Below are 18,305 nucleotides of genomic sequence, written 5' to 3'. Positions count from 1 at the left end.
CAGAGTTTAAAAAGGGAAAGAATAGTCTAAAACTTCAGATTTTACTATATTTGAAAAATATTAATAAGAAGCACGATAGTTATGTAACTAAACAAAAACAAATCAACAATAACTGTTCATTCAATCAATTTTATCGATATTGATCAAAATAAAAAGTGACGAAATCGGTCTCCTTGAAAAAATTCTTTGTGCGCAATGCATTAGTAAAATTCTATTTGCCGGTAAATGTATACAGTGTGCTCTTTAAAAAAGTCTATGAAAACGTTATCTATATTGCTATAGTATTTATTGTAACTAGCACTGCGATTGAATGCGGCAACTGAACTATTACATTTCACATACTTTATCTATGTTGCTTCAGTTTATTTAAATTCTTAATTTAGTGTCAGTTGAATGATTTATCTTATTTATATTTTCAGTTACTTTACTTCAAAATGCTTACTTTCTGTCTTCTTTTTCAGAGCTGAATTATGGATTTTTCTTCAGTTCTACTTGAAGGTGCTTTTGTTGCAGCTGATGTTTGTTTATTAGGACTATTTTACAAATTGTATAAAGATAAAGTCAATCAATTGCATTCTTTAGAGGTATGAAAGATAGGTAGTTTGTAGTTAATTATTTCTTAATATTGATGCATTTTTATGTTCACAATAATTGATTGTTTCGTTTTCTTTACTTAATTGCTATAGATGCTAATGATAACTTTGCTGGATCCTGGCCAAAACATCTTGCAAGGTTTTTGTAATATTCACTTTTCGCGGATTTGTAACTTGTTTAAATATATGAAAATAAGTTTGCGATTTTTTGTCCTTGTTTATTCTCAACATAAAACAATTTAACATAACATTTATCTGTAATTTTGTTTTAGAAGTTTTATTTTCAAATTCTTGTCCCATAGTTTTATTTTTTTTTCAATGGTTTATCAAGCTCATGCTTTTAAAAGTAAGAATTATGTCCTTGCTAACTCCATTGAAATTACTATATAAAAAATGTTTTAATATATCATTTTCTAGTTTATGAATTTGATTTCAACTGTCAAGTTTCTGGGTATGTTTAGGTCACTGCTTTTATCAGTCATACCCTAGTTATCATCAAATATAATTGAGAAAGTTTTAATCCGAAAATAACTATTTTGCCATTAAATTTTAAACTAAATAAATTCTAAAAATTAAGTGTTTTTGGGAATTTTAATGAGTTTTTGAAACAATTGTTTAAATATTATCCAATGTCTTTAATATGTTTAAATGCTTCCAATGTTTAAATATTATCCAAGAAGATTCAAATATATATTAGTGATAATGCGTTATTTAAACTTAAAATACATGTAACAAAATTAAAAAAACTTTTTGGACTTATTTCTATTTTTAAGCTTGCTTATACAACACTGTACAATACTGTGTAAATAAAAATATTTACACAGCAAAACTTAAAGCTTATGAGCACTAAATGAAAAAACCCAAGTTTTTTTCAAATAAAACACAATTTCCCCTGGGTTTTTTCAATAAAACCCAGGTTGGTTGGGTTTTTTCTAAATAATGAGAAATAAATAAATTGTTCAAACCCTGGTTTAAGCACAATTTTTGTTTTAAAACCTGAGTTGATGTCATCATAGAAATCTAAGTCAGCAATACTTTTTTTATTTATTGACAAAGTAGTGCATATTTTGGTCAAGTAGATTCTGTGCTACTATTTATTACTATTATGCACAAAATTTTCTATGGGATGCAGTGATTCGTCTTTATTTCGGGTACAAAACTAGTAATTTCAAAGCAAAATTATATTCATATAAAGTCCACACTAATACCTGTTACCATTTACCTTATAAAAATTAAAATTATTATGGCATTTCTCATTTGTGTATGACGATAAAAAAGTATCGCTAGCTAAAGCTATGAATCAAAATTTGTTTAAATCCATGGTTGGGATTTTGTCTGCCAAAAACCTAATTTTTACAAAATGGAAGAAGATAAAATGACAATTATTTATCAATAAGTATTATAAGCACTTTTAGGAAGGAGGCCAGACTCCCCTGCCCTTCAATCCCTATATATTTGCACTCCTTGCTCTTTTTGTAAAAATAATCCATCATCCCTTAAAAACACTGTTTTTTTTATTTTTTGAGGAAAAGGTTGTTTTCTTAACCACCTGTTTTAATAAAAAGTCCACTTCTTATTTATTTAGTTATTGATAATCTTTAATTTCATTCCTTCATTTTAGTAAGATTTTTTTTTATGTTGTCTAGTTATATAGTTAAAATTCATATGATATTCGGCCCTAGAGATATTCACATCTTTTATAATGAGTTTCTTAGTGATTTTAAATTTTACCTTTTTTTTTTAAACTAAATATCTTTTATTTAAAAATGTACTTTTAAATGTTTACTTTTTCATTATTTTCAGTTTAAAATATGAAAAAAGCTTTGAAGTTCTTGATCAGTTAATCCTTTTTTTTTAGTTTACTTTTTTTTGGAAGAAAATTTATACGTAGGTTGTCTTTATCTTGCCTATGATTATTTTTCAAAAGTTTTGAATGTTTCTGTTATTTTGATTATGAGTGATAATTATTTTGTGAATTATACACATGAAATAGTGTAAGAGGGTAATTAAAATTGAGGATCTAGTTCAATTATTACATAATACACATTTTGCTAAATTTTAACAGTGCCCTTTTCTGTGAGGAAGCACCCTGCCCTTTTTTTATTCCTAGAGAGAACTTTGTTATAAGGATAGAATAAATTAAAGTAAATTTAATATAGTACCAGAAAATTACTTTTTATATCTCCTATTTTTTTTTTTTTTTTGAAAAAAAGAAATTTTTCATTCTGTTTATTTTTGCTTCGTACAATATTTTGAAATCTTTGCATAATGTTATTTAAGATATGGAATTATTTTGTGAAATATGCATAGAAAATAGTATAAGAGAGTAATTTAAAAATTGAGGATCGAATTCAGTTTTTTCATAATAATATGCAATTTGCTAAATTTTAACGATGCTAAGTGAGTGCTCTTTTTTTATGCAGAAGCACCCTGCCTTATTTTATTCCCAGGGAAAACTCTGTTATAAGGATAGAATATATTTAAGTAAATTTAACATAATAGCAGAAAATTAAAAGTTTTCGTAGCTCCTTTTTCTTTGAAAAAAAAAAGAAACTATTTTCATATTGTTAATTTTTGTTTCATACAACATTTTGAAATCTTTGCATCATGTTATTTAAGATGTGGTTTGCGTATTCATACTTTTACATATTAATGAGCTATTTTTAATCGTGAATTCAATGTGCGATTTGTTGTATTGTAGGGGAGAAGGGGGCTAGTGTGGACAAGGGGTTAGTGTGGACACCTTGAATAAAATAAAAATTATTTTCTCAAAATTCTTTCTGTTAAGTTTTTCAGAATGGCAACATCAACACACACTTCCATGTGTAGTTGCATATCAATACATTTGATAGTTTAGTAGCATTTTACAAAAGAAGGTTTTCATGGTGAAAAAGTAAGTTCCTAATTTTTCTTTTTGCTATTAGATTAGACTATTTTCTATTATTATTTTAATTAAAAGGAGACATTATATCATAAATAAATGTATTCTGCATATATTTTTATATTTAGTTTTGCTGTGCATGGTTTTAATTAATCAGTAATAGATTTAAAAGAAAAAATGGCTCCATGGGGCTACTGTGGACACATGATGATGGGGCTACTGTGGACATGTCCACAGTAGCCCCCATTTAGCTTTCAATGGAGAAAAGAAGTCATTTAACCAAAATATATCCTATTTTATGCTATTTTTCTGCTAAATTATAATAATTTTGAAAAGTATACATTCTTTTATAAGAAGTTTTATTTTAATTTTTTCACTGTTTAGGTTTTTTCTTTCTAAGTTTGTTTTTTGTAAAGCAATGATTTCATTTGCAAATGGTTTTATTTATTTATTTATTTTTAATTTTATTCTTTTACCTATATAATAAGATTGCTTTTTGTAAAATGAAGAATCCATTTAGAAAGGATTTTATGTATTTTTTGCCATATTTTAGGCTTTTATTTAATAAGTGAGCCTGAGGCTTGCATATTCTTAAGTGATAAATTTGTGTACAAGAAATTCTGTTCTTTTCACACATTATTTTTTTTAATATTCAAATTACTAATAGCTGCTTATAGATTCTTATTTTTATTGTAATTATAAAACACTAAAGAAATTTATACTTTTAATTTTAGGCAATCATGGTTCGCTCATACCAACGTAAAACTGATCGCTCTAATCTGTCTGAAGAAATTATTGAAAAAGCTGTTAAAGATGTAGTTTTAAACAACAAAAGCATTCGAGAAGCTGCAAAACAATATAATTTAACAAAATCTATGCTTCATAAAAGAGTAAACATAGCCAAAAGCCAATGTAAGGAATTTTCAGCATGTAGTGTAGAAGAGATTGATGTTAAAACCACAAAAGTAATTGGAAGAAATAAATATCGATGCCATCAAGTATTTACAGATGAAGAAGAACTATTACTCAGTGAATATTTTTTGACTTCTTCGAAAATCCATTATGGATTGACATTTTTACAGGCAAGAGCACTGGCATTTCAATATGCTGAAAAGCTTGGTAAAGCAATGCCAAGCAGTTGGAATGTGAAGGAATGTGCTGGCATTGATTGGATGCAAGCTTTTATGAAGAGGCATCCCGGACTTTCCTTACGTAAACCAGAAAATACCAGTCTATCCAGAGCAACATCATTTAATAAAAAGAATGTGGATGAATTTTTTGACAATCTTTATGCTGTTATGGAGAAATATAAATTCAAACCTGACCGTATTCTCAATACAGATGAAACAGGAATTACAACAGTATTGCAAAGTCCTAAAGTAATTGCACAAACTGGAAAGAAACAAGTTGGACAAGCTGTGTCTGGAGAACGTGGAGAATTAGTTTCTTTTTGTGGCATTGTATCTGCAACTGGCAATTCCATTCCTCCTGTTTTTATTTTCCCCCGAGTGAAGTATAAGGACTATTTTCTAAGTGATGCTCCGACTGGAAGTCTAGGTTTGGCTACGAAAAGTGGATGGATGACAAAAGAGTTATTTCCAACTGTTTTGCATCATATAAAAGAACACACGAAATCTGATATTGAGAACCCAATTCTGTTATTAATTGATAACCATAATTCCCATATTTCAATTCAAGCTATTACATATGCAAAAGAAAATGGTATCATATTGCTTTCTTTTCCGCCACACTGCTCTCATCGGCTACAACCGTTAGATGTTGCAGTTTATGGTGCGTTTAAAGCGGCATGCAAAGTCGCATTTAATGACTGGTTGCTGAATAATCCTGGTAAAACAGTATCAATCTATAATATTCCTTCATTAGCAGCCAAAGCATATTACAGATCCTTTACGCCAACTAACATAATGTCAGGATTTAAAAAATCTGGCATTTTCCCATTAAACAGACTGGCATTTGGAGAGGAGGATTTTTTTTGCAGTTACGTTACTGACCGTGAAAACCCGGGAAGCAATGCAAATGCTGCAGAGCATAGTGTGATAAATGAAGATCTACAAGAAAATGAATTAGAAGATGGTCAAACTGTGCTACTACAACCAACTACTCCTGAATCTGTACGACCACTTCCTAAAGCTGCCCCAAGGAAAAAGAAAAACTTGCTAAGGAAAGGAGAATCAAGAGTGTATACAAGTACACCTGAGAAAAGAAGGATAGAAGAAATGGAAAAAAATAAGCTTATTAAAGAAGGAAAAGGCGAAAGAAAAAAAAGAAAAATTCTTTTCTCTAAGGAGAGCAAAATGACAAAAAAAAATCTGTCTACCTCTTCTGATTCAGAAAGCTCTGTATCAAGACAAGATCGATCATCAGAGTTTGAGGAAACCATATTAAAACCTATTACAGACACAGATTTAATAGGCATTAATGACTTTGTGTTGGTCAGGTTTCCTAAAAAAAATAATGTTTTTCACTATGTTGGAAGAGTTGAAGCGTTATACGGATCAGAGGATTTCGATATACAATTCCTCAGAAAAAAAGAGGGACAAAACAGTTCTTCTAAGCTAAGTGAATCTTTCTTTTTCCCTGCTGTAAAAGATGTTTCACAAATTTCCCGACATGAAATTGTAGCCAAACTACCATTGCCGGACATAGCTGGTCGCACACTTCGAACTGCTTCACAAATAACTTTTAATGTTGATTTGTCAAATTATATCGTAAAGTAGAAGAAAAATTTCAATTCTACAATCATTTTCAAATAAATAAAATTTAAAAAATAGCTTTTCAGTATGTTGATTTGTTTCTGAAATATTTTCTTTATCAAGAAAAAATTCTCAATTAAAAATTATAATCATAGGCTTACCATTGATAAAAATATGCTTTATTAAGGTTTATATTTATTAGGGATTGTTCTGTTTAGGTTAAAATTGATTTCTTTGTTTTTAAATTCAATATTATAAATTGAATTACATTGCTTAATCAATATTTTAATTTGTCCACACTAGCCCCATAGCTTGTCCACACTAGCCCCATGACATGGGGCTAGTGTGGACAAAAACAACAATTTTTAAAAAATACATAATTAAAGAATTATAATACCAAATGTTTTAATATATGATCTAAAATATGTGCAAAAGTACAAATTAATGTAAAAAATTAACCAGAAGCCTTAAAAAAAGTAATTAGTAATATGTTTTTGCCAAAAATGTAAAAATTGTCCACACTAGCCCCCTTCTCCCCTATGTGTTTAGTACATAATTTGTTAATTTAAATATATTAATAGAATTTTATTAAAATATTTAAAAAAATTCTTTTATAATTATACAATTAGTTCACTCTTTTACATAAAATATTGAAAGAAACTATAGTTGTAATGATTTCTTACAAAATTCATTTTGTTTATTTTTCACTAAAATATATGCTTTTAGTTTCCACTTTTTAAAAGTGATATTTGTAGTTTGGAAATTAATAGGTTATTATTATTTTAACTATGATTATTATACAATACAATTTACCTACAATTATTTTAACTAGATTGAAATTACAAGTACGTTTACATTTACAATTACTTTTAATATGTAATAGTTCTTTTTATGAAAGAGTTATTTCCACTTGAGTTGTAAGTAACCTATTTCTTCTGAACTGGTTTTTTCGAAAACTTATTTTTCAACCTGCAAAATTTAATTTAGTTTGTTTTAAATAATTGTATCGGTTTCAACGATTGATGGCATAACAAATAATTTATTATAAATAGATGTGTAATGTACAGTTTCTTTTGATTTTACAGGTATGGTTATATTGTGTTATAATTAGTCTCAAATAAGTAGAGAGAATTTGCTTCCATGCTTTTTTAATATTTTATTTTCTTCCTGTTAATAGATAGTACGCCATTTAGAAATAAATAGTGACTTACCAAAACAAGTAGAAAGTGCTGGAGGAGTAATACCTTATGCTGCAATATGTGGGAATATAAAGTCGTTAGCAACACCACTTAGAAGTCATCACTTCACACATCTTCGTGGAGTTATTTACACACGACTCATCAAAGAACGGCAAATTAGGTGGAATCCACTCTTCAGTGCATGGTTAGTTAAAAATATAGTTTTTCATTAAATATTATCTTAACTAACAAAGTTTTCATTTCTTCACAGTCATTATGGTAATAAAAGCTAATAATTTCAACTCAATTTGAGGTTAAAGTTATCAAAATGTATCAGTTTTAGACTCTAGATTTTCCAGTATCCCCAGATAGGTTTTATTTAAAAAAATTGTTTTTAAATTCATGGAAAAAAATTAAAGATTTGGGTAATGTAAGTATCAGAGATCGAAAGTTCGACCCTCTTATTGTAATTCTACTTTTTTTTTTTACATGTATCACTGTATCTGAGGAAATATTTTTGTGAACCAATTGAACCCAATTATATAATTTATTTATCCTATTAAATTTTTTTATAGTTATTAATTGTGTTTTATTGTTTAGGTAAATAATTATCAAGTTTTTTTTCACTGTAACTTATACAAATTGATCAAAATTTTAAACAATGCATTGCAATTTTAAATAAGATCTAAAATTTGAATAGAATCTGTCAAATAATCCTCTAGGGATAATGTTAAAATGAGTTCTTTTGCTGTTTTACTGTAACTTTTTGATCTTTATTTATTTAAATAATAATAAATATTTATTATGAGCTATTTTTATTGCAATTTTTTGTATTTTGATAAAAAATATTTGAATGCATTTTCTTTATTTTAAATAATTAAATTTAGACGATTTAAGCTAATTAGGGCGAATTTTTAATTGGACTAAATATCGTATTCCATGCTATTAAATTTATTTCATGTCTAATTTGTCAAAAATAATACTCATCAAAAGCCTAATGTTTAGGGACCAGTGCCTTCAGATATATAATTACCTATATGAATCAAAATAATCTTTTATATATCTATCAAAAAGACATTTTGTCTTTAAATGCTTTTAATGAGAACAGTATTCAACATATATAATATTAAATTTTAAGAAAATTCTACTAAACTCTAGTTTTTTTTTAATAGTACAATTTTAGAATGAAAACTAGAACCTGTTAGCATATGCTACACTTGTATCAAAAACATTAATAAAAATTAATCGTTTGAATAAAAAAAAGTATTTAAAAACTTGTAGCAATCAATAAAAACTATATTTTAGCTGACTTCAATGTGCAATAGTAGAGTTAAATGAAGTAATTCTCCATTATAGGTCTCACTACTGTAGCTTGCTTTGCGCAAATATAATTATTTGACTATCCCATCATGTTTTATCTGTTATGCAAGTTTCCCTTGCGTGGAATGCTGCTTTTTTTGGTGAAGCAATTTCAATGGCCAGTTGTGTAATGTTTATACAGTCAAACCCCGCTAATAGTGAACCTTCAAGGGACTGAAATTTCGGTTCACTATTACCGGGAGTTCACTATATCTGCTACGCAGGCAATTTAACTAATGGTTCTCAAACTCCTCCTTTTTATTACACATTATTTAAATAAATGACTGAAAAATATTATGCAATAGCAAAAAAAGTGTTATTTTTCATTACTCTTCGTCTTGCGTACAAATTAAATATTAGTAATCTTTAGCTGATGAGCAATCCTCATCATCAGATATGGAAACACTTCCCAGCTCCGCTTTTTAAGCCTATCTAACCTGCCATTCGAGCACATAAAAGTAGCCTCATAAAATCGCTTAGCAAATTCATCAAAATTTGTCCAGATACTGGAAGATTGCGGCTTCTTCGATTTGTGAACCACTTCAGCAATGCTTCTTCAACATCCTTCTGATCTGCTTTTCTCAACTTTTTTCTGCCAGCTAAATTTTTTTCATGAGCAGAAATTATTAATTGCCTATTTTTCCATATGTTACAAACTGCTGCAAATATCAGCTTGATTGCATCCATTTCAATTTTTCTGATTATTGAGGGCCTTATTAACACATATTAGTGTCCAACTCTTTAACCAATAATCAATAATTACTCATTCCCTCTGACAGATAGTGCATAATGATCCCACTTACACCTTACAGGTGCATCATCTGCCTGGGTTGGAAACATCTGCTTGGTTTGTTTAGGGATGGGAAAGTGAGATAAAAGAAGCAAACAGGAAAAATGCTTATCGCTACATTACCCTCTATAAATGGTTTTAAAAATCGGTATACGTATTTACTTTGAAGCAGTAATTTCAAAATTATTACAAAAAAATGAGAGAAAAAATCAGTCGAAGACAGAAAAAAGTTCCCTATATCCAACTTCCTCACTTTTTTGGTTCACTATATCCACAAAAAATAACACTATACGTGTATAGCAAGACACGGGACTGAACATTTCGTTCACTATATCTATGTACCGTGTTTGACTGTATTTCAATTTAAAAAAAAAAATCTAATAATCTTAAAAATTATTTTTTAGGGGGACTACCGAAATTGATGTAGAAAAAGAGGTTCTGAATATACCTTTTGGACTGGCTGGTGGTACTTTTTTTAAAAAGCAAATTGTAGAAGTTGTTAATCCATTGTCTGCTAAAGAATTATCTTTATTTGATGTGTATGATGACTTCAAGTGGAAAAAAGAAAGCTTGTCTGATACTGTGATAGGATACTTTCGCGGTGAACATACACTCGGCACTCACGAAGTTGAACGTATTTTGCCAGAAGAAATCCCATTAACTGCAGTTGGAAAACTAGCTATTGAAAATGGGAAATTGAAAATAATGCCACCTAAAGATGGATTGACTTATTTTTTAACCGCAAGTACCTTTGATACTTTAATAGATAAGATCAGAAGTTTAGCATTTTTATACAAAGGATTTCTATATTTGATAGGAGCTGGAACCGTAATATTAGTGGTTTATAATTTTAAGAGGATATTTGTAGCTGTTAAACAGTGGAGAGATCGTAAGAAGCAAATGAAAAGGTTTGAGGAAGCTCGGAGATTAAACGCCTCTCGTCCCAAACAAGATAATGAACCTAGCTGTGTTGTTTGTTTAGAAAATGCTGTGGAAGTTATGATTTTAGAATGTGGACACATGTGTTTATGTTTAAATTGTTCAGAACATGTGAATGGACGTTGTCCTGTTTGTAGAGCAGAAGTAAGAAGATTTGTGCCTGGTTTTTTACCTTGAAAAAAAGGTTAAAAGTATTTATAGATGTGTTGAAATAAAACAAATTTTTTTAAAACACATTGATTTGATTTCGATATTCTACAATCGATGTATAATTTATATCCTTTACTGTGATAGGATGCTGTTAGTAGCTTTAAAGAGAGACATTACAACCAACTAAGTGTGTAATTTTTGTTTTCATCTAGCAAAAAATAAAGTTTCTACATGTTATTGCAATCTGTGACAAATATATTTTCAATAAATTAGCAATAAATATTTTTTTGCATCAGGCTCAGTGCATGTAAAAGAAAAAGATTAAATAAAAACTGTGATTGCATGGAGATGAGAAGGGCCATGCAATCACAGTATTGAGATAGTATGATAAGCTTCATTGGCTCAGGGGATAGAGCATTGGCCTCGCAATGAGGTGACCCAGGTTCAAACCCCAGCGGTGGCTGGTTGGTATGAATTCTGCTCCAGACTCACATCGACCATAGTACCAACATGAAATGTCCTCAGTGGTAGACAGATCACGGGTTAGAATTCCCTTGTTATCAGGCTAACCATGGGAGATTTTCCTCTTCATGTAACATAAATGCGGGTTAATTTCATTAAAAAGTCCTCTGCGAAGGCTATTTTGCCCAATGCTTGATCCAAGAGTTCCCTTGTCTTCTGGAATGGGTTCAAAATTACAAGACTACGGAGTTGATCATTAATAGTCGTAAACTCAAAATTGGGTCGGTTGTTCAGCGAGAGTGAAAAAGGTTAAAAGTTAAGGTGCATATGCACACAACACTGCCAAAATTTAGCCCTGAGTGGTGATAGTAGCATGTCAACTTTATCTGTCTCTAAAATCATCCGGCGATATTACAATAGAAAAGATTAAAAATCACTAAAATATGACCTGAGAAAATGCAGTTGGATCATACATCACAATGGTACAAGCAAGGGGAATCACACCTTGGTGCAGACTAAACTTACCTCACTGACTGAAACTTAGGCTCTAGGATGATATTACGGGTCACCATCGGCCGCAGGGTGACTAAATATAAAAAGTGGTGTACAAAGATTTTTTTGTTCATCACCCCTAGATTTCCAAAACATACCTCCTGTTGTTACTTATTCCACTTGGCCCAGAATAAGGCTAGACCAAATGGAAATAATTAATAATCAAATGTAAAATCTAATAGTATATTAAATACCAAGTCCTGTTACTACCACATCTCTAACTATAGTTCATTAAGCAGCACTGGCTTAAATAGATTGGCGATTATTTTGTGGTTCCTCGAAATGGATAAGGGCAATTAATTATTAAATAGCTATCAACTTCACTTTAATATTTACCATATAATTTTATAACAGATATGTTAAAGCTAGTAAATATTAAGTTAATTTATTTTACATTTTCTTTTTCAGTGAAAGTGTAAAGAAAAGTCTAATACCATTTAAGCTAAAACATTTAAAGCTCAATGTAAACATACTATTTTACTAGCTATTAAAATTGAAGAAAAAATATAGAGAAAAAATAGTTATTCTGGAAACTTCATAAAAGTCAGAAAAAGACTAGGAAATTTCATCCAAAACTTTGTCTGACATTTGGAAACAATTATCCCTGCACATGGTTGCCACAGAAAAAAAATGAACAAAATAGTTGCTTTTAGTAGCCTAAAGCATGAAAATAGTAGCCAAAAACTAGGAAAATAGTTGCCTAATAAGAACAAAAATTCATCTAAAATATGACTAAAATTTTGTTAATGACTTAATTGTCATATACCATCATCCATTCAGTCAAGTTGGTGGCAAATATGATAATTTTCATATAAATGTTTATATATATATATATATGAAAAGTGATTACTGAAATTCGAAATTCATGCATTGTAATACCGTAAAATTTTTTTTTAAAAATGAAAAAAATTATGCAGAATTTTTTAGCAATAATTATTGAAAAGGTGATCGAGAAATGAAATAGACTTACAATGGAATTTGTGCAGATTGAACGAATTAAAAAGTGAAGACTCAAATTTGCAATTTAAAATTTTTTATAAAAAAAAAAGTTCAGTGTGTTCAGGAACTATCTAGCGGGGCGCAGATTTTTCACCAATTTATGCTTGAAAAAAAAAACATCTCTAGGAGTCATGGGTGCAAGTTGGAAAAAAGGCCAAGACTGAAATACCTAACATACACAATACCCCCTCGACATATGCAAACTATCTAAGAAAGCTTTACCATAATACATCAAGTTTAAGTACTGTACAAAAAATATTTATTCATCTGTCTTTTGATAAAATAACAGCAGGAGATAAGAAAGTAGACCAATAACGTAGACCTAAAAAATATTTTTAAGGACTGAAAAAAAAATTTCCGATTTCCGTCTTACTTCCGTCCGCGGACATTTTCGAAAGACGGAAATCCGTCCAGGGGACGGAAGACTTGCACCCATGCTAGGAGTACAGAAAAGTCTCCCAATAGTCTCCTTTTCTTGAAAATAGTTGCTTTTTTAGCCTTTTCTTCATGCCAAAAATAGTTGCATTTTAGTCGCCTGTGGCAACCCTGCTGCACAAAACCTTCGAATATGTTAAAATATTGCTGCTGAAGTCGATATAAAAGTAATTAGCATCACATGTTCATTTAAAAATTACGTCTTTATTAAACATAAGAAGGATCTAAAAACATGAAAAGCAACTATGCAGACTATTAAGTTAGAAATAATACATTAGGAACATATAATAGTACATATTTTGCATAGATAAATTGGGTAACAAATTAGACAAGCAATGTGAGATCAGATACTAAAGACTTAGTTCGATATGATAGCATACAGAGAAAAAATATCACGAAGATTTACTAAACAAATCATGAAATAATATTGTGCAAACTTGTTTTTAGATTGTTTTTAAGCTCATTAATTAATAAAAAAATTTAATTACAAGTGAAGCTTAAGTTATGTTAGACATTTTATACATATGCATTAACAATGTACATTTCCAAATAAAAATATCTGATAACATTCAACAGTAATTTATTTTAGAATAAATTAACAACTTCTATAATTTAAAATTGCAAACATTAAACATTGTCAGTAAAGTAATTTAATAGTACATATTATTTTAATATTCTTTATAACATTTAATACTTTTTTCATGCACTTAAAAAAATTGCATAGTTTTTTTGTGAATGATAATCTGTGTTTACAAGTTTGAATCAAAAACTTAATAAAAAATCATTCTTGAGAAATAATATTTTACAAAATACAGCAGTTTGGTTAAAAATTTTACCTTCATCTAATTTCTACTTTTACTAAAGAAAAATTGTTCGTCTCGGTTTTGTCTCAATTATAAAAAGCCTCAATTATTTTTATTAAACTAACTGGATCCTTAAAAAAAATGACAACAGTGATCGTAATTTTTAGGAAAAAAATTGTTTGTTTTATTCTAATTATTTGGTTTAATAAAAAATCTATGTTTCAGAATTTTACATTTTGATTAATGTTTATAGCTAACAATTTATAGAATAGGATCAAAATTTAACAAGAGGTATCAAATAGAAATGTATTTATGTTTAAATTTAATAACTAGTTTGACATATTTAAACAAAAATTGTGCATCGCAAAATTTTTTTTCTAGGATTCAGTTGAAAGTAAAAGTGCTTTGAGTAATTTGTAGAAGCAATTTAAATTACTTACATTTTAATAATTAAAATATATTAAAAATGATAAAACTAAAAATGATTACTTTACTATAAAGGAATTTAGAAAACAGGATAATTAGTTTTTAAGAAATTGTTAAAGTATACTAAAAATGATAAAAAAGGAATTTTTATGAATGATTCCTAAAAGTCTCAGTTAATTCAGAACATTAATTCATTAACCAATTATAATTTGTTTCCATAAAATTTTGAAAGTCTAAATTAATATAAAAGCAACTTTAATGTCTAAGAAAAGTTACCTAATAAGCAATTATTTTTCATGTATTATACAGATAAAACTTATAATATGTAAACATTAATAAATGCTTTCTTATTTACACATTTATAACTATTAACTAAACTGCAATACTTATTTCCATTACACATAAATGCACAATGAAATTATGGGTGATTTAAATATAAATGAAATTGATATTTTTAAAGGAGAGGGTAAAAAAAACCTTTCATGAAATTCAGAAAATTTCTGCTAGCTAAACAAGATTAGATCAGTAAAAAATGTGATCATATTTACTACCTCTAATCTCATGGGCTGCTAGTAAGAAATTCTTAATTTCAATCGAATTTTTTTAAAAGCAATTCAATCAGATATATATTTTATGCACCTGTGTATAAAATCAAGTTAATACAGTCAGTAATCGGACAACAGTTTTTAGTTTTGTTTATACAGTGCATTTTTCACTTGCATTTTTTTTTTTGGAATAACTTTTGCTCACTTTATGCCATGCAAATCATTGCATGAATAACTATATATCACAAGTTAAATAAGTATTTTAAAAAGAAAGCATAGTTAATAAAAATAGCACTAAGTTCTAAGAAACAAAAAATAAATTTAAAGTGCGGAATTAAATGTGAATTCGATAAAACACGTAAAACAGGGAAGCATGGAAAATGACATAAAATAGTTCGTACTTTGAACTTTTATGATTTACAATATTATATACAATGTTGTGGAAAAAATATAACAATATTATGTTCTTTATACAAATCAACTCAAAATATACACAAAGAGTGTTATAAAAATGAAAGTGAAACATTTGTTCCACAAAAATAATGAGATTTTATGATGCTAAGATAGTATATAAACACATAAAATTTTATAAATAAAATTTTCAGTATTTTATTATTTACAACTAAAGACAATTGATAAAATGCAAGAGGGAAAGTAATACTGAATGTGGGGCTTAGGTTGAAACATGCTAGAATGAATCATCTTTGTTCATGGTATTTTCTTTTCCTTCAATAAACTAGCCATAAGATCTCAAGTGATCTTATAACCTTCAGGTCTTATTATAAGATCAAGTGATCTTATAATAAGACCCTCAATAAACTAGCCATAAGAGACTCAACATTATCATGGAATGCATTACATTGTGATTGATTTAAAAATAGTTTGGAAAGTGAAAGAGAACATTAATTTATAAACAGAGATGTCAACCTGTAGTGATATTTTTTCATGGCACTGGAGTTATTTTTAACTTATAGTATTCTATTAGTAAAATATGTTTAAATATACAAATATTTATAATCAGGGTTTATAAAAAAGATTGCTTTAAGTTTAATTAAAATTTAACTTGTTTATTGTGACCTTCATTTAATTGTATGAGCTGGCAAGAAATTCTAAAAGGTATTTACCAAAACAGCTGATTGCAATTAAGTGTTCGATACCCTTATAGAAATCTAAAAAACCTCTCCGATTTCTGTGATACAAACCATATCTTTTTCTTATTTCTGTTATAACTGGTGTGTATGGCCTGTGGTTGGCTATTTTGTGAAAGATGCATCTTGAATGTGTGATACGTCTTTCAAACGCAAGTGATGAAAAAGATACTCCGTTTAACAAATAAATGATTTTTTAAGGTTAAAAATCTGTTGCTGTGGGCATAACTTGGGTTTAACAAGGGACTTTTTTTTAAGAAAATGTTCAAAAAATAATTTATTTGCAGTTTGCAAACATTTCTTTCTCTAGGAAAACATTTGCAACCTCTTCTAGTTCAAAAATTGGAAGTGAGATGTTTTTATAGTTCAGTTAAAGTTCAATATTTTGTTAAATATTCAATATATAAGACCATTTAAAAAAATATAAAAAAAGTAATGCCACATAAAAATTTCAAAATAAACCAAGTTCAATTTTTAAAATGTTAGAAGTAAAAGAATGACCATTATATGCACATGTCAGCACTAAAGGTTATCATTTTAACATATTTAATCTTAATTTATCAACAATTTTCATTTATACATAATTTATCATTATCATCAATCTGGAATTAAAGAGAAATCGGATGATAAATAAAATTTCACTGTTTAAAAGGATTTACTCATTTTTCCTGAGTAGTTCTTAGTAATTTTAAAAGTTTTTAGGTTTTTAAAAATTCCAGATTAAAATGAACATGCATAAGCACTTTCTAAGATCCTTTGGAATTCTAATTCATCTCACTGATACACACCTTTGACGAAAACTCAAGTCCTAAATGCAATAAAAAATAGATAACGGCAATAAAATACTTTTTTACTCAAGGCAGTTAGTGATAATCTTTTTTTGAGTGTTGCATATCTCAAACTGTTGTCATAGTTGACATATTGTGTGCAGTGTTGTTAAAAAAAAGCAAACCCTTAAGTATTTTCCAGTTCATTTCAGTGTATTGGTGATAATTTCAGTCTATATGGTTTAACAAGCATTTTAATTTAGCAAGTGAATTGTTTAAGTACCCTCTTTCTAGTCAATAAACAAGTTTGACTATACCTAACAAATTTAAGTCGATGCAAAAAAAACAAAAGGTTCGTATTTATATTGAAAAAAATGAACGGAAAGTCACTCACAAAAAATTTTATGAAAATAAGGGACCAATTAAAAAAAAAAAAGGTGAGAAATTGGATTTCTTCAGTTTTTCACAGCCCGAACAGAAATCCATAGAAATGATTAAAAATCTACAGTTGCTGACATCCCTGTATACAAAATAACTTAAATGATCTTCAGTGGTATTGATTAAAAATTTTGAGTGATCTGAATAAAGTAGGAAAATCCAATAGATATGACATGTAGAGTTATTTGATGTAGACATTGGAAAAGAATTAAAGCCCGTTCATGGTTTATTACATGTTTTTAATATAACATGCAATTAAATCAGAAGAATATAAAATCATAAATAAATTTAAGCTTAAAATACTTTGTATTACATAATTTAAGATTAGTTGCATAGTTTCAAACATGTTTAAATAGCTTTACATTTAATAAGCTTTAAAAACACATGTTTACTAAAAATCTTTAGCAGATCATATGATTAGGTCACAGGAATATAAAATTGTAAATAAATAAATGCTTCAAATATTGCATAATTTAATGTAATCAATAGCATAGTTTCAAATATGTTTAAACTGCTTTAAGTTTAATTAGGTTTAGAAATACATGTTTATTATATGTCTTTAATAGATCATATAATTAGGTCTGAGGAACATAAAATCATATATATTCAAATGTTTTAAATATTTTGTCTTTAACACTATTAGTTGCATAGTTTCAAACATGTTTAAACTGCTTTAAATATATTTAGCTTTAGAAATATATATTTATTACATGTTTTCAATAGATCATATAATTAGGTTCAATGAATATAAAATCACCAATACATATGATTAGGTCAGAGGAATATAAAAATATGTTTAAACAGCTTTAAGTTTAATTAGCTTTAGAAATACCTGTTGATTATCTGTCTAAAATAGATCATGTAATTAGGTCCAAGGAACATGAAATCAAAAATATACATATATTTCAAATATTATAGATTGCATAACAATGTCAACAGTTGCATAGTTTCAAACATGTTTAAACTGCTTCAAGTTTAATTAGTTTTAGGAATACATACTTATTACGTTTTCAATAGATCATATGATTACATCTGATGAAAATAAAATCACAAACACATACAAGCTTCAAATATTTTGAACAGCATATTTATTGTCAACAGTTGCATAGTTTCAAAGAGTTAAACC

General features: G+C 28.2%; 2 protein-coding genes across 3 annotated transcripts; both read left to right on the top strand.

Moving 5' to 3' along the window:
* Positions 1–114: 114 nt before the first annotated feature.
* LOC107441278 (mitochondrial ubiquitin ligase activator of NFKB 1) lies at positions 115–10,899 on the top strand. Of its 2 annotated transcripts, none has more exons than XM_016054477.3 (4): positions 115–221; positions 462–584; positions 7,366–7,571; positions 9,920–10,899. In XM_016054477.3, exons 2-4 carry the CDS (start codon positions 471–473, stop codon positions 10,629–10,631), a joined length of 1,032 nt encoding a protein of 343 aa, XP_015909963.1. In that variant the 5' UTR covers positions 115–221; positions 462–470; the 3' UTR covers positions 10,632–10,899. The 2 variants fall into 2 exon arrangements, with proteins under 2 accessions (XP_015909963.1, XP_015909964.1); XM_016054478.4 differs by having other exon boundaries at positions 118–384.
* Positions 3,352–6,356, top strand: LOC122269765 (uncharacterized). Its single transcript, XM_043044426.3, has 2 exons — positions 3,352–3,486; positions 4,209–6,356. The coding sequence occupies exon 2, from the start codon at positions 4,215–4,217 to the stop codon at positions 6,210–6,212; it is 1,998 nt and encodes a 665-aa protein (XP_042900360.2). The 5' UTR covers positions 3,352–3,486; positions 4,209–4,214; the 3' UTR covers positions 6,213–6,356.
* Positions 10,900–18,305: the final 7,406 nt, after the last annotated feature.

Source organism: Parasteatoda tepidariorum, chromosome 4, assembly GCF_982258835.1.
Source record: "Parasteatoda tepidariorum strain Cologne lab strain chromosome 4, Ptep-v5.0, whole genome shotgun sequence".
In the NCBI taxonomy this organism is placed as follows: Eukaryota; Metazoa; Arthropoda; class Arachnida; order Araneae; family Theridiidae; genus Parasteatoda; species Parasteatoda tepidariorum.
The sequence above is the reverse complement of the archived record's forward strand: the minus strand, read 5'-3'. Positions and strand labels throughout refer to the sequence as shown.

Bases quoted from the DNA above. Each gene is read 5' to 3' on its own strand.
- LOC107441278 (XM_016054477.3), top strand. From the start codon at position 471: ATGGATTTTTCTTCAGTTCTACTTGAAGGTGCTTTTGTTGCAGCTGAT. The intron at 585-7,365 runs GTATGAAAGATA...TCCTGTTAATAG, and splicing joins ATCAATTGCATTCTTTAGAG to ATAGTACGCCATTTAGAAAT. The intron at 7,572-9,919 runs GTTAGTTAAAAA...ATTATTTTTTAG, and splicing joins AATCCACTCTTCAGTGCATG to GGGGACTACCGAAATTGATG.
- LOC122269765 (XM_043044426.3), top strand. From the start codon at position 4,215: ATGGTTCGCTCATACCAACGTAAAACTGATCGCTCTAATCTGTCTGAA.